The 22,493-nt window shown below is 39.7% G+C and overlaps 3 protein-coding genes across 3 annotated transcripts; 1 reads left to right on the forward strand and 2 right to left on the reverse strand.

The window, feature by feature from the left end:
• Positions 1-1,270: 1,270 nt before the first annotated feature.
• On the reverse strand, positions 1,271-3,564 carry LOC109469768. The gene is made up of 3 exons (XM_019768430.1): positions 3,539-3,564; positions 2,713-2,833; positions 1,271-2,029 (listed from the first exon to the last, which is right to left on the reverse strand). Exons 1-3 carry the CDS (start codon positions 3,562-3,564, stop codon positions 1,271-1,273), a joined length of 906 nt encoding a protein of 301 aa, XP_019623989.1.
• A 2,069-nt stretch (positions 3,565-5,633) lies between these two features.
• Positions 5,634-10,491, forward strand: LOC109462588 (keratin, type II cytoskeletal 2 epidermal-like). Its single transcript, XM_019759150.1, has 5 exons — positions 5,634-5,827; positions 7,603-7,666; positions 8,684-8,747; positions 9,721-9,894; positions 10,211-10,491. Exons 1-5 carry the CDS (start codon positions 5,793-5,795, stop codon positions 10,441-10,443), a joined length of 570 nt encoding a protein of 189 aa, XP_019614709.1. The 5' UTR covers positions 5,634-5,792; the 3' UTR covers positions 10,444-10,491.
• Positions 10,492-12,842: 2,351 nt separating this feature from the next.
• On the reverse strand, positions 12,843-22,487 carry LOC109476806 (beta-1,3-glucosyltransferase-like). Its single transcript, XM_019777862.1, has 14 exons — positions 22,387-22,487; positions 22,186-22,293; positions 21,594-21,703; positions 21,026-21,102; positions 20,671-20,782; positions 19,767-19,903; positions 18,624-18,687; positions 18,088-18,219; positions 17,829-17,898; positions 16,790-16,903; positions 16,491-16,593; positions 15,739-15,867; positions 13,612-13,756; positions 12,843-13,031 (listed from the first exon to the last, which is right to left on the reverse strand). The coding sequence occupies exons 1-14, from the start codon at positions 22,442-22,444 to the stop codon at positions 12,888-12,890; spliced, it is 1,503 nt and encodes a 500-aa protein (XP_019633421.1). The 5' UTR covers positions 22,445-22,487; the 3' UTR covers positions 12,843-12,887.
• Between the last annotated feature and the right edge of the window lie 6 nt (positions 22,488-22,493).

Below are 22,493 nucleotides of genomic sequence, written 5' to 3' on the forward strand. Positions count from 1 at the left end.
CTCAGTAGTGTAGGCAATTTGAAGTTCATTCTGTCTTGTTTTAACTATTAAAGAATCCATGTCGTCTTATCTTGAGGAATAAGACAGTAATCTGGTACCTGAGATACGCCAGATCACTTGATATTGTTCACTCAACACACATGAATGCAGCTATGTGAACAAATATCAATAAAGAGAAGCGTCGTTTGATTGAGTGAATGTCATGTTATTATAGGAGTAATGTATACTGAATACATGTATGTACACGTTTTCAGCTCGAAATGAGATATCAATTGCTAGTTAGCACAGGTTGATATAAGGCCATGTTGATTTGATTATATGGATGACATCCACGTGCACGCGCGCATGAATTTTCGGCCGTTTCCAAGAAAAATGTTTTAACCATACTGTAAGTCGTACAAAATAGTTGCAAAATGAGCAAATATATACTGTAAGTTGCAAAAGATATTGGAAAACGATACCAATGTCGAAGAATGCCAAAAAGACGAAAATGTAAAGAAATGAATTTGAAGAGTAGATTACTCGCGCCATGCCAATCTTTATGACCACGTAGATTTCATAATGAAAGCAACATATTGGGGGGCCAAACTTTTTTCATTTGCACGCTCGCATCAGTTTTGGAGTTCCCAGAGGATGTCATCTATATAATCAAATCAACATGGCCTAATGAAAAACGTGAGGTAGTACAATGTGCAACGCATTTCTATGACGAACGGGACCAAAAGTCTTCAAATGTATATACATGTATACATAAATATGGTCACCATAACTACGGTATAATTTGTATCAACCCTGGTTCCCTTTTCTGGTCTCCAAAATGGTTCAGTCTTACCCTCCGTGTAACCGTCTCCATAGCAACTGACAACAAAGCCATGGTGCATTTGGTAACCAAGCATTATATCAATAATGAAGGATATGCTAACATGCACTACCATAAGGAGACCACACTTACTATGCTCTTTTCTCGATACTAAATGACTCATTGCTACTGTCGTAGTTTCGACAAGTATATTAAGACCTAGAGGAAAATACCAAGTTTCCGGTTCCCTGGACAGACCCTAGCTTTTTTTTATTGTCCGCTGGTAAGGCTATGAAACAGGTGGACGGGTCCTTGAGACAGTCCCAATGCATGCATTGTTAAACTTTATTTGTTGGATCAATATATAAAAGTCCCTACCCACTGACCATAGTTTTTTCAGGACTTAAGCCGTAAACCCAACCATAATTTTCCTAGACCTAACACTACTTCCACTCACCACATTTCAGTCGCCTAAATCGGCATGTCAAATTCTAACTCGGGGCTTTTACAGTCGATCGCCATGGGTTTGCTATGCGGTATCCTGGTGACGGGCGGAACCTTGGAAACCTCCATCTTGCCGTCCTTCTTGACGATGTTGACGTACGTTCCGCTGGTTCCTATGAAGTTTCCGTCCGTGTTGATATACAGCCCGCGTGTGTTGATGTAGTTCCCCTTCACGTTGATGTAAACACCGTTGGTGTGTAGGTAGTTCCCGTTAGAGTGTAGACTGATGTTGATCTTACCATGTAGCGACTTGCGGATGAGTTTGCGTAGGTCTTTGTGTGTGGCGGTGCTAGGAAGGACTCCAAACTGAATCAGCAGGAATAAAAGGATGTCCTCCTCCGTAGACGATAGCGAACTCATAGCGATGATTTTGTTTTGTTTGCCGCGCGCCTCCATAGTTGCGATCGCCTGAGAGGTAGCCGGGCGATCTAAGAGTGAAAATTTGTCCATGTCGTAGGAGTAGGTTTCTCTGGCTACGGTTGAAGCACAGATGGTATCCCGCCGTCTCCTAGACCCTGACTCAGACGACCGTTCCTTGTGTTTTCCTCTCCTCCCTCTCTCGTCCGACCCTCTACTGCTGTCTGAGTAAGAAGAATCCGAATGTCGACTCTTCCTCCCTTTTCGTCTTCTTTTCTCATCGTCCACGAGAGACAGGTCAGAGAAACTGGAGCTACTGAGAGACTCGAGTTCGACAGCGATGGGCAAGCTCAAAAACTCCTCGGGAACCTTTGAAATTACCAGAAATAAGGTTCCATTTAGACCACGTACGTAGTGCAGAGATTGTTTTCAACCATCATATGATATTTCTTAGCCTGTATCAGGCTTCGGAAGCGCCTGGAAAGAGTAGAAAATGACCCTTCGGGAGGCGGCATATGTACTTCTTCGCGGACCAACTCCCCTGGCATGTTATCTATTTATTTTGCCAATTTGTACTCTTTCCAGCCGCTTCTGAAGCCTGGTAGAAGCTAAACATTTCTAGCAACCTCATGAAATAAACTCATATGCCACATCTTTTATCTTTTCCTCCTCGATAAATTTACAATTTAGGAAAATCCATTTTCTGGCATAGTATATTTATAGACACATTTCCAGTCATCAGAATTACCTGGTATCAAACACAGCTCTGCTTATTAAATATTGACATTTAAATCATTAACATTAGATATTAAAAAAATTAAAGCAGTTAGCATTTTTGTGAGTAGTAAAAATCTTGTGCAGATGTGTTCAAATTCGTCTAAGAATATTAGCGCAAAAGTATGGTGATTCACTTTAAATCACCCGGACAGAGGCCTAGTGAACCTTAGTCTTTGTATTAGCCATGCCATGCGCCAGAGCACAGTCGTAGGCACATTAAAGTAAGGAAGGAATGGAAAGACATGTTAACCTAGAGGGAAAGTGAGTTTCTTCACCTTAGCTCTCAGCTTGGCCCAGTGATCGACCTTCCTTGATCTCCGTACCTTCACAACAGGATCGTCAGAAGGCCAAAGCGAGAATCTGCAAGAAGTGGCGAGATGTCTATATAGGTCTGTGCTATAACAAGCAGCAGTACGCTGATGCACACCAAGTATCAGTGGAAAATGTCGAAGAAATATTGGTATAAAACTGCTGGCCAACATACAATTACTAGTGCAATACACATAGCTGTCCTAGCATAAAAAAAATTAACGGCTCTCGGTGGCAAATGTGCTGAAGTTGACACATTGGCGCACCAAATCCGTCGTGTGTTTTTTACACACAGTTAGACAGATTAGCCTAAGAGGCTCGGTGGGCGTCACTCCACCGTACAGGTGGGAAAGTCGAGTAAAGTGCCTTTCCCAAGGGCACAACGTCGGGCCACGGTGAGTTTCGAACCCGGGACCTATTGGTTCCGAGGCCAACGCTCTAACCCGTTGCGCCACCGACGCCACTATTGTCCTAGTATACAATCCACTGCACAAAATCCAGTATTTATGCACACCCTGCGTAAAGGTTTCGTTTTCTTTCTCGTTTGTACCTTTATGCACGATTTAAGACATACTTAAATATTGGATTTTGTACAGTGGTATGACACAGATCTCATACAGTGAGTACGTTTCAAATGTGTACGCGTAGTGCAATCCAGTATACAAGCATTGCGTATGGCTAACATTCACAGCAATAATATTCTTTTGTCTAATATAACTATGCACCATAAGCTTAGAGAAAGTCACCACCAGCTCATGTGTAATATTTTAAGAGAGAGTCGATTATACTTACTTTTCCCGTCTATGCCTTGTCACCATCGCTTTTTGACACTCGGAGCTGCACGTACACACATAGCCTCTCAAATAGACGTATTATAAAACAACATTACGGAACAACCGTCCTCACTTTACATCCAACATCATGTGGATGTCTGCATTTGATGATGAAAAAACTGTCAATGCAAAAAGGCACTATAAGCTACAGATTTTCATAAGATATAGGAAAGCAGCAGCTAGCTCACAGTGACTCCCCGTTCAGCACTGGCCAAGGTTGCTATGCTTTCTGTTTGAGAAACAACAGATGACGCTTCGTGACTATGGTGATGGTACAACAAAGCGATGTGCGTACGTATACAGTAGCATTGCTATAATAGACTGCCTTCAGCGTTATTACCAAACCTAACGTTTCAAAAACAAGCAGTAGTAGACACTTTGTCAGTAGAAAAGCATAGACAAGGTATCCTTTTTTGTGCTAATAGTCAAGCGATTGCTAAAGAAGACCCAAACTTTGGAGATTCAAACAGATAGAATCATAGATACATAATTTATTATCTAGTACCCCCGCACAAAAGACAAGGTGCACTAAGAAAAGGTTGTGGCGTGCACGACATGTTTTCCTGACAAAGGTTTTACCACAACAATTGATAAACCCAGGCATATAACTGGTTTCTATCGTGTAGGGCCCGTAACTTTACACCTCAACATATTTGTACAGAGAGGCTTCTAATCTACAGATGTATTGTTCACCAGTGAATCAATTTTTCCGAACCAGTTCGATATAATTAATAATTTAAATACCTTTTTGTGTTTGAAAATGAATCAGATACCGCCCTGTTGTGTTGACTGTCACGTTTTATATGAGATATGAATGGATGTTATATAGAAGCCCTTCAGTTTTTATCATTGCTTTATCCACAAGCCATTCATTCACATGACAGGTTAGAATGACTGTATTCTTGTGTGTATTACCCTTAGGATTTCCGGTAGGATATCAGAATACTTTCCGGTTGGATATTAGAAGATTTTTCATTGTTTTTTCTTTACAGAAAGAACAATGTTCCTCTAAATCTACAGCATAACCGTGATATAGCCTGACCATTGTTGCAAAATCAAAATGCTGCAACAGAAAGCACATACACTATCCTATATTGTTACCTTCATGAAAAATGAAGAAGGTATTGTTTTTGGTACGTTCTTTCTTGTTGAGTTGGTCTTCAATCGCATGATTGTTGGGCGGCGTTCTTGAAAGTTATTGAAAGAACATGAGATACTGTATAAATTTTTAGATAATGTACCACCTCAACCAAAGTATTTATCATGTGCTCCACAATAAAAATCTTTACTGCATGTTTTTTTTTCACAAAATCCGTTTTTAATGCATGCGTAAATGTTCCGTTTTTTTTCTTTGCGGGTACCTTTAATCATGTTTAAGGTGTGTTTAAGGTGTGCTGAAAGGTAGGATTTCGTGCAGTGCTTCAGATGATTTTTCTACCATCGATATAAAAAAAAACCCGAATGCATATGCCTATCCCGGTTAACCCTTGCAACATGAAACACGGCGGTCTGTCACTACGGCATTCTTTCCCATTGCTAGGCGCGTTCGAAAAAGAATCGGGTTACAAGACGCTATTTTGGCCTGTTTTGGACTACCCGTAAAACATTTGAAAATAAATAAATAGTATTTAGTGGTAAATTTCGTCAAATTAAAATGAAATTATCGTTTTAACTTCCTTTAATGTTACCTTTTATGTTAAATCACCGATTTTTAAAAATTTCGTTCAGAAAGACGATTATTTTCGGGTTTCCGAGCACAAGTCATGATGTCATGTTTTTAGGCAAACATCGTTCAAACATGGCTACGTGTATTACCCCAGATATCAATGCCTTAGCAGACGAAAAAAAAACAAGGCATATATTGGTACCGACAATTCGTTCATATTCATATCAATGGCTGCATAGCAACCTACAGCTTTGTCACGGAAGGCAAGTCACTCGCTATGAAAATTGTAATAGATCACTACATAGGGTTCCTCGCAAGGGCTCATGGGATGGAACTGAGCAAGCACAAATTCACCTGCATAGCAACGGTTACTAGGCAACGCCGTGGATAAGACGCCGTGCGGCTCCCTGCAGGCGCCATTCCCAGATCCAACCTCCTCCAGGGAAGCATCATCCCAAGGCGACCAACTCCCGACCAAGACCAGACAGTCGTACGAACTGTGGGTTGACAATCGGCTGTACCGTCAAGACATCATCTCAGACTTACCATGACTGACTACACTCTCATCCACCCCAAGCACAGGTAAAATTCCCTCCCTTATATTTACGTTCACCATGTATTGAAATGATTGCAATACCCTAGACAGCAGTTAGCATAGAACCCCGTCGCTTTAGCCTTTGCTTACGAATTAATATTCACCGAGATTTATAGAAATCATGATTGGAATTTTAGATATTCTTCTACGCGTTTTGTCTGTCAAAGAAGTAAAGCGACGGTCACAACTCGCCGTACGTGCTTCTGCGTGCTGTCTACGTGCAAAAACGTGGGCAATCGCACGGCATCCGTGCGTGGTGAGTACCACCTCCGTACGAAATCCTACGGATTTGGGAGCACGCAGACACGCCGTAGAACTTTAAGTGCATGTAATACTTTTTCTACGTGCGGTCTGCGGATTTACCACCCGTGCGTGCGAGTACGTGCGACGCGCGTGCCCCGTACAGCCTATGAGCGTGCAACGTACGGACTCCGTGAGTCTAACTTCACTATTCTCACGTGCAATTGCTGTACGGACAGCGCACGAAGCATGTGCGTGCCACGCACGGTGCTTGCGTCATCCGTGCTTACTCCTCACTTCCCAGTTGACCTGCTCAATGACCACGCAGAACACACGTGCACCATACCAGGTGCTCCGCACGTGCAACGCACGTGCAACGCACCTGATTTCTACAGTATATAAAGACGACTTGACCGGCGACTGCCAACTCGTCTCCAAGATGCCCAGGAAGGCTCAGAAGAAGACTACCAGACAAGACCCAAAGAAACGGGCCGCGGAAGACACCAGGGCGGCTAGTGATGATGAAGTTAACAGGAGGTGCACGCACTTACAACGTGCGAGTGAGTAAGGAAACCGTGCGTACGCTGCACGTGTAGGTACGGCCTGTACGCGGCAACGTAGCAATCGCACAGAGATCGTGCGTTGTAAGCACGTACAACTCACTTACCACTTGCGCAACGTACGATGCACGCAACCGCTGACGGCCAGGCGTGTCGTGCAGACCACGTACGTACACCTTGCGCAACCGTGCGAGTGACGTACTCCCTCGGCCGGCCACCCTACGTTTGCAGAAAAAACGTAGCAGACGTAGCCACGACAAAAACGTACGGACAAAAAGCACGCACGGCGAGTTGTGACCGAGGCTTAATGGTTGACTTGCAAGCGATATTATAAAAGACATCCAAAGCTGTATACTGTACGTTGTATTGCGTTGCCAAGGGAACTAGTGGTGCATACCGGTTCACTGGACTTGGATCCGGACTTGTAAAAATGTTTAGGTTCAAGTCCAAAAAAACCTAAAAGTCAAGAACCGAGTCCGGACTTATTACCATAAAAGACCATTTCACAAACCCCTTTTCTTTCCAAACCACATAAAACCTTCGGTAGATTGCAAAATCTTTGCTACAAAATCAAGAAAACATTGCCATTGGGCATCGTCAAGTACCGGCCTCCATGCTATGTGGCCAAAGTTTCACCCAGACAACATTGCAAGGTTGCCAACATGCAATTTTGTATATGCCATGAGTTTAGGTCCAGACTTACAAGTCCGGAACTGAACCTAAACCTCTGGACTTGAATCCGGACCTGAACCTAAATGTGGGTTTAGGTATGCATCACTAAAGGGAACTATATGTATGTCGACAAACAAAATGGCTGCTACCAAAACTCATTTATTTGCTTAACAGTTGTATAACCGTTTATAAGATAGTTGCAGTGTTATACTATATAAAACCCTAGCATAAAAGCAAGAATACGTTTTTTATCTTAAGTTGCTGATTCTGTGTGTAAATTTGTTCTCTAGCTGGCAGTGCTGGCCCAGCCATGGCCACGGACACACCGGCAGTGATGGGAAACTGCAGCACACGGTAAGTCACTATCCTTCCTAGATCCTGCAGATTAGCATAACATTTCAAAGGCATTCAACAGGGGTGCCAGAGTATACAGTGGAATTTTACGGAATACAGTGCAATTTTACGGAATACAGTGCAATTTTACGGAATACAGTGCATTTTGCGTAAAATTGCACTGTATTCCGTAAAATTGCACTGTATACTCTGGCCCTGTTCAATTCCCTGACTAATAAGCTTTTGTACAGCAAAATTACTGTACTCCACTACAACACCCACATGTCAATAACATGCTGGAAAACCTTCAGACAGAATACGTATAACAGAATTCCATAACCTCCAATGTCGACTTCTAAAACATTTTCGACTGTCAATGTCGACTTCTAAAAGGCGTCACTGTGTATCATGCTGTATGATTTTTTCAAAAAATTTGAGTTACAAAAACGATGTACATGTATGTTATTTAGTGCCTGTACACATGAGCCAAGAACTTCCTTGAATGGAGATAGTGTAACGATACGTTGCTAAGGACGCCGTATCCATGGAGACAGGATTGTTGCATGCGGCAGGACACCATATTCAACATGATCGTGCATGCAATAGACCTTGAGCGTGTGAACTCTTTACCGCCCCATTGTTCTCAAACAATAGGTATCCAAGGGGCCTGTCATGTCAATCTATGGAGTAGCACATGTGTTATGTACTAATTCTATTGAAAGTATTGTTTTAACATTAATGATAATGATAATAATACTTGCAAATTTGATTTGTTTGAAATTTACATTATTGTAATAGAAATAAATTAATAAAAACGGTTCCCTAGTTATTTGGTTGATGTTTAAAATCCAAAATTTCTTCCGCAAATTTTTCTGCCAATCTCGAATGTATCACCCCCGAAAATGGCTTCTAATTTCATTATTTTGTCACTGATACTAAACTACTCTGCTTCAAGCTCCACATATCTGCTTTTGTTCCTTTAGTTGTGTAAATAGTTCCTGTTGGTATTCATGTATCTCCATGTTGTTGATATTATAGGGGTCAAGCTTCAGGTTTGGTGGCGGCGGCCGTGAGGTTGAAGCCCTTGAGGATTATCACAAAGGTGAGTGATACACCCTGACTATCAATACCTTCTCTTATATAAGGCGATGTTGATTTGATTATAAGGATGACATCCTCTAGGAACCCCAAAACTGATGCGAGCGTGCAAATAAAAAAAAGTTTGGCAAAAAAATTTGCTTTCAGTATGAAATCTACGTGGCTATGAAGGTTGAACAAATGACACAGAGTATGGTATGGTGCATTTATCTAGTCCTCAAATTCATTTCTTTACATTTTCGTCTTTTTCGTTTGATTTTGGCATTCTATCGTTTTCCAGTATTTTGGCAATCTACGACATTGGTATCATTTTTAATTTTTTTTGTAACTTTCGGTATATATTTGGTCATTTTGCAACTGTTTTGTACGGTACAGTATGGTTGAAAACCTTTATTTTTGGAAACGGCCGAAAATTCATGCGCGCGGATGTCATCCATATAATCAAACCAACATGGCCTTACCGCGCTTGGGTTGTGAGGATATTTGTTTCTTGGGTATCTCAAAATAAACGCCATTTGTAGGCGTCGTAGGATCTGTCCTTGGTGCTGAATCCTAACTTCCGGGTTTGATAATTATCTTCTCTTCTGGACATGTTTTAAGTTTGGGGTACGCGGCAGGTCGCTTTTCGGCTAGGAAAAAGTGTGGTGCAATTTTGAACTCCCTGACAGCTTGTTTCCTAGGTTTTTCAACGACTATATACTAATGGACAATTATCATATAGCCAGAATGCGTTGACCAATCAGAAGGCTTCATTTCCCATTGGATATTAGGCCTAAAAAACTAAAAAGTGGTCGGTATTAGAATAACCGACTACTTTTTGGACCGTACCATTAGGCAGGAGTTAGGATTCATAAACCACCTCTTTCGCTACGCTCACTTGGTAGTTTATTCGGTGGTTATCGCACCTGACCAGGGATTATCTCACCATATACATGTACACATCGGGGAGAGGCATTAAACATTTATTGTTCACGCAGAGAAACACCACAAGTGGCCCGTGGCGGTGTCTTGGCAGTATAAGAACGGCACAGTGACCGGCATCAACAACGAGACCTTCTCCGAGCTGGTCATCCAGGAGTCCCGCGGCAACAAGAAGCTCCGCGGACAGAACAACTTCTACAACACCACCGGCAACTACTTCAATGCCTCCGGTAAGCTTTATTGTCTCTATGAAAAATTGAGGTATATTGTTTTTGGTATGCCTGTGTGTTTGTGTTTCCGCATGGCCCTTAGGTTAGGTTGAAATGGAATATGCCATGTTCTTTCTCAGAGGGAGAAAGTAATTAATCACGTCTACATCTGGTAGTGCTCGCTGTTTTCATTACATGACCTCCTTGACAGTTCATGTTATTTCCCTTGCACTATAAAGGACCTGTAGACACCATGGAGGTCTGAGATCTCTGGATTCTCGTTGATACATATGTATCAAATACAACCTTGTCTTACATTTTTTTCTTTTTCTTCCAGGTAACTTCGCCAAGACATCAGGCAACTACTACCACGCCGCCGGTACCTATGCCAACACCACCGGCAACTTTTTCCACACTTCTGGGAACTTCTTCAACGTCCTGCCCAAGAAGTTTAACGAGGGCGGCCAGCTCGGAGCCGGCGGGTCCGTGGACTCCAACGCACCGGCCCTGACCAACGGAGGCGGCGCCGGCGGTGCCAGGGGAGGAGCCGGGGGCGGTGGCTGCTGTTAGATCACACACTAGCAGCTCAACACCCCGTACCCTGGAAGCCAAACTCGTTTCGGGCCGCCAGCCGTTCCCTTCGGCGGCCATGAGCCCTTCGCCCGCCTGTCTAAATTATCACTGCGGGGTAGTCTAGCCCGGGGGAGTTTAGGCTCAACTCCACCGCAGTGGTCATTTAGGTCGGCGGACGAAGGGCTTCTGGCTGCCGAAAGAAACGATTAGCGGCCCGTAAACTTGTCTGGCACCCAGGGTAACACCCTCATCATATCGCTGCTATTGATTGCCAGGGTCTCCAAGCAGATGTGAGAATTTAAAAAAATCGTTATGCTTTCTGGCTGCATTTCTGAAATGTAACCATTTTTTTCCAACGAGTTTTGCTCAGTGTAAGGCTACATGGACCACTTCTGGGCATTGAACTAACAATCACTGAGCAGCATCTCTTCTCCCTAAGTCAGGAACACCTAGCTTAAGCATTTTAGAATGGCACAGGCTACGATATTCAATCCTAACATCTGCTTGGAGATGGATGTACTTATTCCCAGTTCAGTGTTGTTGATGCGACTATCCTAATGTATGCCATACCGAAGAAAGGTGTTGTACAAATCCGCACAGTTTAAAGTACAGAAGTATTTCAGAAAAACATGTTAGGTGTTTAAAAAAGCTCTGAAGAGTTTTTATACACAAGGTACATGTACAGACCACCATGGGTTTATAAAACAAAAAATAAGGGTCTTTTTTGTAGTACGATGTAACTACAGAACACAGTGTCATGTAAATACCACAGTGAATATGTAATAAGGATCATAACATTCTTTGAATGTCCATCAACTGAACAAGGGCTAATCTTTTACCATTATGGTTACGCAGCAATATGCATTGAATTTTGCACAGAGAAAACATAAGATGGCTGATAAGCAATAAAATGTATTTATTTGCAACAACGAATTTGGAATGTATTACACAGTGAAGAAATGGATACATATAATGTAATTTTTTATCACTTTGAAGCAGCAGGTTTGCACTGTTATTATTATTGCATTTTCCCAAGGTATTGCCATCATGCATGGAATTATTAATAAAGGGTGGACTTAACAGAGCAATGTCTATTATTCAATGTGTCATATTTTGATTATTAATGAAGTAGTAGTATTGCAGTGGCAACAACAGCTGCAAAATTAATTCAACAACAGGAACTAAATGCACAATTATCACTACAAATTGTCCTGTATATGTCAATCAGCTACTATAACAAACAATTAAAAATCATAACTTTCATTATGATTGCATATAAATAAATATCAGGCCCTACATATGATCAAAGATAATAGAAACTTCAGCTAAGCAAGTATACATGGCCTAAAATTTTCCCTGGAAGCAAAAATGCTGGAGCAACAATCTTGAGACAACTGTTAAAAAAAGATCTTTTCTTATTAGGCTACACCAATTTAATCTGTTGATTCTCGGAGTCACCTCTTCACACAAAAATGTATTTCTCCGATTTACAAAAAAAAAAAAATTCTGGTTCTGAATCAACTCAAATATGCTCATATTTTGCTCCCATAAGTTGAAGAAAGTCCTTTTCTTCCTAGTTGTTACAGTTTTTCCATTTATCAACGCAGTGGTTTGATTAAAAGTTCAACATTCATTGGTCAAATATTAACCCAGCCTTTTGTGTTGACTTCATGGCTCCTCTTGTAGCATTTGGGGCTACAATAGGATGCCTACACCTGTTTTTATTTTTTTTCACGCTGTCGCTTCATATTTTTTCTGAAAAAAATCTGACAACCAACAAATTAAATTGGTGTGGCCTTATTACTGTGACAGTCTTTATAGAACAAGTCCTATGACTACAGATATTGCAGATGAAACAGGCAAAATTGTCATTAAAATTATATATACATGTATATTAATTTACTAATTTTAAGGCGCTTTGTGTAGGTTTGTTAGCAGGCCTCATTGCACTGCACACTCATCACCTTCATTGCATCAAATCATAGTTCTGGAATAACAGTGAAGAATTTGTTAAAATTTGCACAATGTTGGAACAAAACTTTAAAATACTCTACATTAAGTCCCTGTCACACATTCAGAACCTTCCCCCAAACAGCAGACAACCAAGTTTGGCTGAAATTCGGGAGAAGTCTGACCAGATTTAGGCCATGCCTACCTTTCTATACGAATTGAATTAAATTTGAGTAAAATTTCACTTCCAACCACACCCCAACCTACTTCTGTACACCAGCCAACCATGGCAGAAACTCTTATCCACACACAAATATTTTAAACATTTTGAAACATTCAGCGGGCATGGCCAAAGACTAGCTGACCTGGCAGAACACCAGCCGACCTTGCTCCCAACCTACTAAACCATGGTTGGGGGAGTTCGGCTAGTGTTCGAGAGGACATATTCGGCTATATGTGACAGGGGCTTTAGTCTACAAGAACCAGACCTTCTAAAGCTCGGTGTGATTGTATTTCTCACCATCCGTCAGCAGGTATTTGTTATACACTTTGTAAGGGTCATTGTTCCAGTGTTTGTGGAAGGACACAGGCGGCTGATGGGATAGGTATCCTGTGGAATAGTCGGCAGGTCTAGCCTAGAATGTGAACAGATGAAAAAAATGACTTTATTGAACAAGAAAGCAATCAATCAAACAATCCCAGTGACAAAAATAGCAACAATGAGGATTTATGGCAAGACTGCATTGTTTAGGTCACACAAATTTTTAATTTTTTGGGTTCTCGGATTTGCCTCTTCATTTTTTTTTGATTTGCAAAAAAAAAAAGATTCTGGTTCTGAATCAACTCAAAAATGCTCATATTTTGCTCCAAACAGCTGAGGAAAGTCCTTTTCTTCCTGTATATTACAGTTTTTCCATCAATGCAGTGGTTTGATTAAAAGTTTGAAATTCATTGTTTACATATCAACCCAGCCCTTTGTGTTGACTCCATGGCTCCTATAATCGTAGCATTTGGCACTATAATAGGATGCCTAGACCTGTTTTTATTTTTATTTTTTTTCGCCCTGTCGCTTCATTTTTTTTCTGAAAAAAATCCAAGAACCAACAAATTAAATTGGTGTGGCCTTATATTAGGAATTGTGGAAATACATACAGAAACATGCCAGAAACAATAAAAGTACACAAAAGTACATGTAAACTATTATGACCAGCTCACCTGATGAAACAGCTGACTGTGCACCACCTGGACACCTGTCATCTCAGAACACATGCCCAGGATCATGTCATCTGGGGAGTCATCAGCTGGACAACCACAGCTGGACAACATCAGTGTTCTCACACCTGCTCTACTCAACACCATTCTGGATTGGGAAAAGAACAACAAGACTGGCAATGAAAACATACATTGCCATGGTGACAGTGGTTGATGTTAGGGTTATTGTTTGCATGACACTGCCATGATTTCATGATTATGAGGATATTTTAACCCTCAACAGAACACCTTCCCGGACTGATTAATCTGTTACAGTACACCTGGGGTCCGCGCGGACCCCAGAGCAGTTTTTTGCTAATTTTTAGAAATTATTAACATGCTACCAGCTCAATTGTTTTGCAAACTGATGTGGGAACCTCTGTGTCCACATTACATACAAAAATCATACATTTTTAACTTTTTCTATTTTTTGGTGAAGAAAAGAAGACAAGAAGAAATACCCGATTTTTAAACCCATTTCAGACTGAAGGGGCTTTTGAGGCCCGACTTTGATCTCAGATAGCGGCTAAACGGCTTGCGCTAGAAGTATCAAATTTGGAGACCTTTCCTAAAATGTCTCTGGAAAAAAGTTCATATTGGTTTTATACTAGTAAGTTGATGTTTTTTTGTGTTGCCATGGCAACGGGTATTTTTTTGAAAATAGAAGTAATTTTGGTTTAAACATAAAAATTTTCTGAGTTTGATATAAAATTACACTTCTTTTCCAACATTAATAACATCTTACATAATTAAATATAAGTTAAATCATTTAATATGCATAGAATATGCTAATTTGATGACGTCATTGGTCAAAATCCAATATGGCGGACTATATTATTAGCTCTGACGTCATATGACGTCATAATTACACCAAAGTTATTAAAATTTAATTCTATTACTACACCATTCTCTGAAAACTTGGTAGACATACGATGAATGCATAAAAACATATAAAAACGGAAATAAGGTAATGTATAAGAACGCCAGTGTATCCATTATGATCGAAAGCCGGCTGGGGTCCGCGCGGACCCCAAAAGAAAATCAGATATAATTTTTTTATAAATGGTAGAAACGGAGTTTTCTGCACTGTATTAAGAGACAACTTTGTGGGTGACAATTACCTAAAATTTCAGAAAAAAATCTTTAGAAACAAAAAAGATATTACAGAATATATAGTGCTGGGGTCCGCGCGGACCCCAGGTGTACTGTTTAGGGTTAATGGTACCTGTTAAGTCTAGACAGATACATCACTCCTACCCTCCCCTGAGTGTATAGTGAACAAGCCCCAGGGTCACAGAAAGTAGGACATCCAGGGGCAGATAGGTTTTCCCAAGAGTTTCCAGGAATGTGGGCATAAATGTATGTCAGCAAACAGAGCTTGTAGACATCCCTGTGGACATTCCATGCCTGTGGACAGAATTCCTGTACAATTCCTAAAATTATTGAAAACTGCACACAATACTGTACCATTAGGCTCCTCCCTGAGATGTTGCCAAAAAAAAACACACATTCACTTATGAACAAACTTATTAGCTGGCATATCTATTTCAATTTATTTTTTGTTTTTGTTAGTTACTGCTTCTTTGTTTACGTTTAGTTGTGGGGAAGGCCTCGAATAGACAAACTTGGTCTCTGCCTTCCCCAGCACACTCTTCTCATGTATTCTCTTTCTATTTGGTTTTGTCATTCATTTATATGCAAAATAAAGAATACAATATACATGTAATGTCTCAGAGTCTCTTTTGTTTGGCGTTGAATGGTTGGGTGGCTAAGGGAGTGGACACCTGATTGAGAGAACTCATAAGTTCGACTCCTTACATTTCTGCTAGACATTTTGTCCTTGGGAAAGGCACTTTACATGACTTTCGTCACTGCACCCAGGTGTAAAATGGGATTATATGTACATACTTGACTTTGAACTTTGATTGGGGAGGTTAAAGGCAGTGAAAGGAGAGGGTTGGCCTCTGCCTTCCAATACTGTGCCCAAGACACAGTGGATTAACAACCCAATAGCCCCTACGGCCCCAAAAGTATACTGCGACTACTTGAGAGTTTACCTCACTTTTCTTTCTGGTTTTTAACGATACTTACCCTCCCCCTCCTGTTATATAGGCATAGCCTGAGTCCTCCCCTCGTGTCAGCCCATAGCCATATCGTTCTCCTAAGAAGATGGGGTCGGAAGGGTCATAGCAGCTGAGGACACGCAGTAACCTGGGCACACTGAAAGAAAATTGTGTTCAGTTGTTCAGTGAACTATGTGTCATACCATCTCTTTTCTAGCTCCGAAGTCATACAACATAGACTTCTAATTGATAAAATCTTCAAGTTTTATATTGAAAAGTAATCTAACCAAAAGCAGTGTTCATTTATTTTCAAGTTTGAACTTTTTTCTTTGCTGCAAACATTGTGGCCTTTGTCAATAGACTAATACAGTGTGAGTGGTTGAAAGCTCTAGATGAGAATATATAATACTTTGCATTACTTTGCATTGAAACAAAAGTTATATAATAATACATGTAATGGAAAGATGTTTACAATACAAACACTGTTTGTGGCAAATAAATAAAATTTGAAAATAAAAGAGCTTTCGGTTAGATTAATCCTGTGTTGGAACAAAAGTTTAACTTTAAACTTAATAAAAAAAAATCAACATTGATTAATGCGTTCAAAGTATCTTTCCATTTAGTCAACATTTAGTAAAAGCTCATACATTGCTCATACATTGCAGTGCAGAAACCCCTAAAATAAAACAAGTTTTACATGGGCAGGCAAACCAACTAAGTTACATTACATGGATGGGATTGGAATCTTTACATGTGCATGATGATTTTTTTTACCCATACCTTAGCAAGGTGTCATCATCTGCAATTATCAGCCAGTCCATCTTCTTCAGGTTTTCATAAGTGTGAAACTGTTTCATGATGGCATAGGCCTTCCCACAGTGGCCTGTGGACAACCAATAACAATTGTGGTAACTTAAAGAAGTATATTGTAGAGTTATATCAAAGAAGCCGATTGGTCAGTGTAATTAAATTGTCATTTTTTTTTCTCCTGTATGTTTTTTTTTAACAGTTATTCAAAGCAGTTAAATTTGCAATGTACAATGTACAATGTTCATACTATACTGTACTGTAACACCAACCTCTTTCAGTGTTTGGCACCCCTGTAGTGACTGTTGGAATGGTAGAGTCCTCTTTGTCACTGTAGTATGTTATATGCCTGGCTTGCTTCCCCCATGTATGTTGAACAACAGGCACTGTAAACATGAAAAATGAAAATCTAATATGATAATATTAATTATGATAAACCCGAAAACCATTTAGAGCAATTAATACTTTATTAATGAGTGCTTTTTCAGGCTACAATTTGCAAACAATTGCAACATACCCTCACCCTCACCATGCCTACCCTAAAAGTTTTAGTTTTCCTTCAAATAGAAAATAAATGTACCTAGTACACAAAAAATTCATGATAACTTTTGGTCTTCGACCCCCACCCCCACAAAATGCCTATAAGGTACATGTACACCATAGTCTTCTAATAAGTTGAACCTGAAACTAAATCGAAAAAAAAGATAAAGATACCTGGAAGACACAATAAATCATCACATTTAACACAGACTTATCACTATTAACACATTGTTGGACACCTAAAAATCAATAATTCAGTATCATTGGTATCCATGACAAATTACCTGTATCATAACTGTTAACCTTTCATGACACCTTGCCTAAAACTTTGCCTTAGACCCAATTTACCTGGTGTTATGAAAACTGCGTGTGCCAAATTTTTCTTTAGAATAATTGTTGTTTTTACTAAACAATTGTTGCAAGTCAATGCGTGGGATACAATTGTTGCAAAATAACAAACTGTTGTTTAGGCCTAGGAAAATATGTTGTGTTTCCTGTTTCAGTCCTGAAAAAATTAGGGTTGGTAGGTAGGGAATCATCCAATTTTTTTTTTTCTTTAGACTTCAGTGTCACTGATATCTATATTGGGGTCCAACTTATACAATACAGTTAAACAAAGTAAAACTTGCATGAGGACACTTTTAGATCAGCTTGAAAAATGTATGTCCCTTGTCCACAAGGTTTTTCTAGGGTCGGTCTGGAAACAAAAAAAACAACATTTTTCTCCTAGGCCTCAATAAAGTTGATTCATTGTGAATATTTATATCATACCTCTGTCCTTGTGATATTTTTCACAGGTTTTCACAGCAAAGAACACTTTCTCTTGTGGTACTGGATCTCCCTGGAAAATAGAATCCATCAGTCTGATGATTATTTTACAGTAAATACAAAAGAAAGAATACAATGTTTTGAACTACAGTAACCATCTTCCTAACAATCGTTCATTTAATGGCTTGTGAATTGGTTTTGGGCTTGTATATACATTCAGCACAATTTTGACAATTAGAATAAAAAGGAAAAGGATACTTACACACTGTGGCAATTCTGAAGGAAAAGTTGTCACACACTTTGATGTTTCATCCTCAATTTGTGGACCTGCACAGAACTGGGGGACATCAGTGAGTTTCACTCCATTCCCACTGTCATAGATGTACATGGCTATCTGTGAGGACAGACATAATTAAGAATTAGGACTTCAATCCTTTTTTGCAAATAGAAAAAAAGAATTACTTATCAATGTTTCAAATGAAGGTTAGACATCCAAGTACAATATTACCCAATTATATGAAATACCGTAAATCAAGTGATTGAATAAATTCTCTACGGCATTTCAGAGAATATATAATAGCTGCTTGATTAATTTGTATTACAGGACCTAAAATTGTAATTGTTAAAACAGTACAAAAATAGCTTCAATCAAAATCTTGATTGATCATAAAGAGAAGATCATATCACTGGTATTATAATACCATTTTATAAGGAAGCACAACAGTTAGCACATAAAATCTTATTATCTTTTATCAAGGACATTTTAAAGTATGAATCACATATCATCACCATTCCTACCTCATGTTTAGGATCAATTGTAAATTCACCCTGGTGACTTTCCTCAGACCATCTCTTTGCTAACCTAAAGAATGGAAAAGACACCAGAGGAAACAATTTAAAAAATCTTCAATTGCATGCTATGGTGTAAATACCAGTGCGTCACTAATGAACATAAACCACCTGTTATTTTCACTCATTTACAAAGAAAAAAAAATTAATTTCTTGGGATACATAAAGTTACACCTCAATTTAGTGTGAAATACTGATATATGAAGAAAAATAATTGTAGACAGAGTGACATATTCGATAGTTTATTTTATTTCTAGGATAGTAAGTTATTTTTTGCTTAAGACACACATCTATACAACTTTAAAAACAACTGAATGAATAAGTCATGTCCTGGATCAGAAAATCTACATGTACATAGAAGCATGGCAATTTACAGAAATAACATTGACCTTACAGATTAAATACTATGGAAACCCCATTCAACACGGGGCATGTGTAGCCCAGTCATTGGGAGTTTGAATCCTATAGCTGTTGTTGCTTACGCGACATGCGTGCTACTATAAAGGGTTGCAGTCCTTAGGATGGGACGTTAAGCATCTGTCTTCTCTGTCATGACCAGTGCAAGAGAAACTATTCAGTGAGCAAAAACTGGACTGATCACTATTATTTTTACTTTCAACATGGTTGTACATTCAGACCTCAAAATTAACTTTTTTTCTTATTGTCCCAGCACTGTCCCAAAATTAAATTTCAATTGTCCCGAAGTAAGGTTGAACTGTCCGAACCTGTTTTTCAGGAAGTATGTATGACAACAATTTGAAGTCAACTTTATTTTACTTACGTTCTGACTCCCGGATGCATTATAATTGCAGAGTAGACGAGAAATTTGGGGGGCTTTTCCAAGCCAAATGCCGGGACACGTTCCTGATGGGAAAAAGTAGGGCTGACATTCTGATGTTGATTATTTTTCTATTGTCCACAAATGTCCCAAAGTCATTTTTCAGTTGTCCCAGCCTAAAGTTTAGTGGTCAGTGGACATCGGGACACTATTAATTTTGAGCCCTAGTCATGACATTGTAAAAATATAACTGAAATATAGTAACATGTTAACTTAATTATAGTTAAGTTGATAAAGATGATAAGAAGTTGTACCTGTTGAGTAGCGGAGCGCTGAGGGCCCAGCCTGCAGAGAAATCTGGGTAAGAGAAGGACCCAGGCTTTTCATGGAAGGCAAAGTGGTGGATGATGGTGGCCTCCTGGTCAACAAGAGCACGGCCTAGAAATAACTCCTTAGAAAACATACAACAAAGATTCAATGAAAAGAAAATAGCTATAACCATACTAGTTACCAGCCTCTACCTGGTAGGCTTGAGGAGGCGGCTGGAAAGAGTAGAAATCGGCCAAAATAGAGAGATAAGCATGCCAAGGGAGTTTGGCGGTTGAGAGAACAGTTCGCCGCCCCACAGGTCCGTCACTGTCCGTCACGGCCCAGTCGCAAAGCAATAAAAGGGCAATTTAGCTACTTGGCACCTATTAGATAGCGATTAGTGGACTTCAAAGAAATGGCGACTCCCGACAGGCTTGTGGGGCGGCGAACTGTTCTCTCAACGGCCAAAACTCCCTTGGCATGCTTATCTCTCTATTTTGGCCGATTTCTACTCTTTCCAGCCGCCCCCTCAAGCCTGGTAGAGGCTAGGAGATAAGTTGAAGGAAGAATTTTATCATTTATAACAATAGTATGATGATTATAGAATGTGGTACTACAAAGACTAGGAATCATCTTACATGCTCTATGTCTGTTTTATTCAGTAGTATTCACTACCTCTAATTTGTTGCTTTAGATATATGTATGACACAAGTGACAAGAGAATGGCAGTTTGCCTATGTAGTCAGATTGACTTTTCATCCCATACAATATACAGCTGCTACAGACCATTCATATAGACATACAATATTATGCTTTCTTTATATTAGTGGAATCAAGCCTGTCACAGTTGCATGCCATTAACATTCATCTTCTGTCCTACTATCTATGTCATTAATTATTCAGAATCACCTTTGTGGCATCATACTTCCTGAGCACATCTAGTAATGGCAGGAGTTTCACAGCTGTGTCATCTTCACAAAAGAACACCCAGGCAGCTTTCTGTCCAAAGGACTGGGATATTCTGAAAGGAAGCATTATTCAATGGTGCAGTGAAAAAGCTGTTACAATTTACAAAAACATCAAGGAAACAAAAGCAAGCAGCAACAGCTGGTGCAAAGTACTCAATGACAAAAGTTTTAATTTGAGCATTCAGTTTGCCTAAATAGTCAACATTTCTCAAGGTACTGTATACAGTGCACACTGTATTACATTTTTGTATCACTGCCAAATACTTCAGATTCTAAGCCTTGCCAAAATCACTTACTTAGGAAGAAAAGGAAAGATGGTCCAAGCCCCACGGCCTCTCCACTCCTCATGTAGCACCACAACAGTTGGGGGATCCTGATGACATTCCAAATATATGCAAAATAATTTCTTCTAACAAAGGAAATGATTGGATATTGCATGCTAACACATAAACTATGGTAATAACACAGCTTCCTGAATTTAATACATTTCATTAGTCATGAGGGTTCAAAATACTTTGGTGGCAACAATGTAGCAAATAGAATCCACATACACGTGTGTAATATAAACCCTGTACATGGACCAATGCAGGATATCAGAAATATCTGCACAGCTTCAATTTTACCTGCATTAAGGTGCTGGTATTCCAAGCCCTGATGATACATGCACTACTAAAAGGTAATGCAATGTTGACTTGTAATTAACAAAAGGAACATGTTCAATTGATACAAATGATCCAGGCACTTCTGATATTAAAACAGCGAAATGCAGAGATCCGAGTATGCTTGATAGTAAATTTTAAGTCTATTGTACAAGGTCATATACTAGTACTAGTGAGCAAATTATTATTGGATAGCATTACAAACTTGTTGCACATCTTGAGCTTGCTGCCTGATATTTTCTCTGAGTTGGTGAGCCTTTTTTGCGTGGTAGCTGTACCTCTGGCTCTGGATTATAAACACCACATCCTGTAGTCCTGATAGAAAATAGAGGGATGTGCAATTTAATTTAATTTTAGTACAATGCACAACTCAAAATCTTACTTAGTATTGACCTGTTACTAGTACCTATTTGTAGCAGTGGGGTTCAACATCTAGATCTAAATGTGATCGCCGAAAATTTACTTCGATTAGTGACAAAAATTATATCACATACCAAAACTGATCAAAATTCAATAGCCTCCAAGCAGAGGTTAGGGTTTTGGGTTATTTTTAGCGTGTTTTAGGCTTTTGTATCGGGGTTTCTCTTTTGCACTGGAATTTTTCTTTCACGTTGGATTTGGTGAAAGAAAAATTCCAGTGCAAAAAAGAAACCCCGATAAAAAAAGTCTAAAAACACGCCAAAAATAACCCAAAACCCTAACCTCTGCTTGGAGAGAACAAAATTCATAGTCCAACACACTTAAGTACCTTAGGTAAAGTACATCATAGAATAGAATCTATAATAGCTGGCCCATACCTAAGTTATTATTGCCCAAATCCCCTGGTTGTTGACGTGTTATGTCGTCTGCTACATCGGGACCGGTCCGACCAGAATCTTTCGGCTCAGAAGCGGCTACAAGCAGAGCTGCAAATGGCAAATATTCTCTCAGATAATGTGCTAACAACACTAATGAATCAACAGACAGCAAAAGGAAAGGAAATCTAAGCAAGAATGTACCTAAAACTAGCGCCGAAAGCCTGAAAACTATGCGATGTAGTTTGACTTCTGCCGCCATTTTGTCCGAGCTGCACTTAGTAACGATAACAGGAAGCAAGCAGTTTATA

The sequence above is a fragment of the Branchiostoma belcheri genome, unplaced genomic scaffold, assembly GCF_001625305.1.
Source record: "Branchiostoma belcheri isolate BF01 breed outbred unplaced genomic scaffold, Haploidv18h27 scaffold1, whole genome shotgun sequence".
Taxonomy (NCBI): Eukaryota; Metazoa; Chordata; class Leptocardii; order Amphioxiformes; family Branchiostomatidae; genus Branchiostoma; species Branchiostoma belcheri.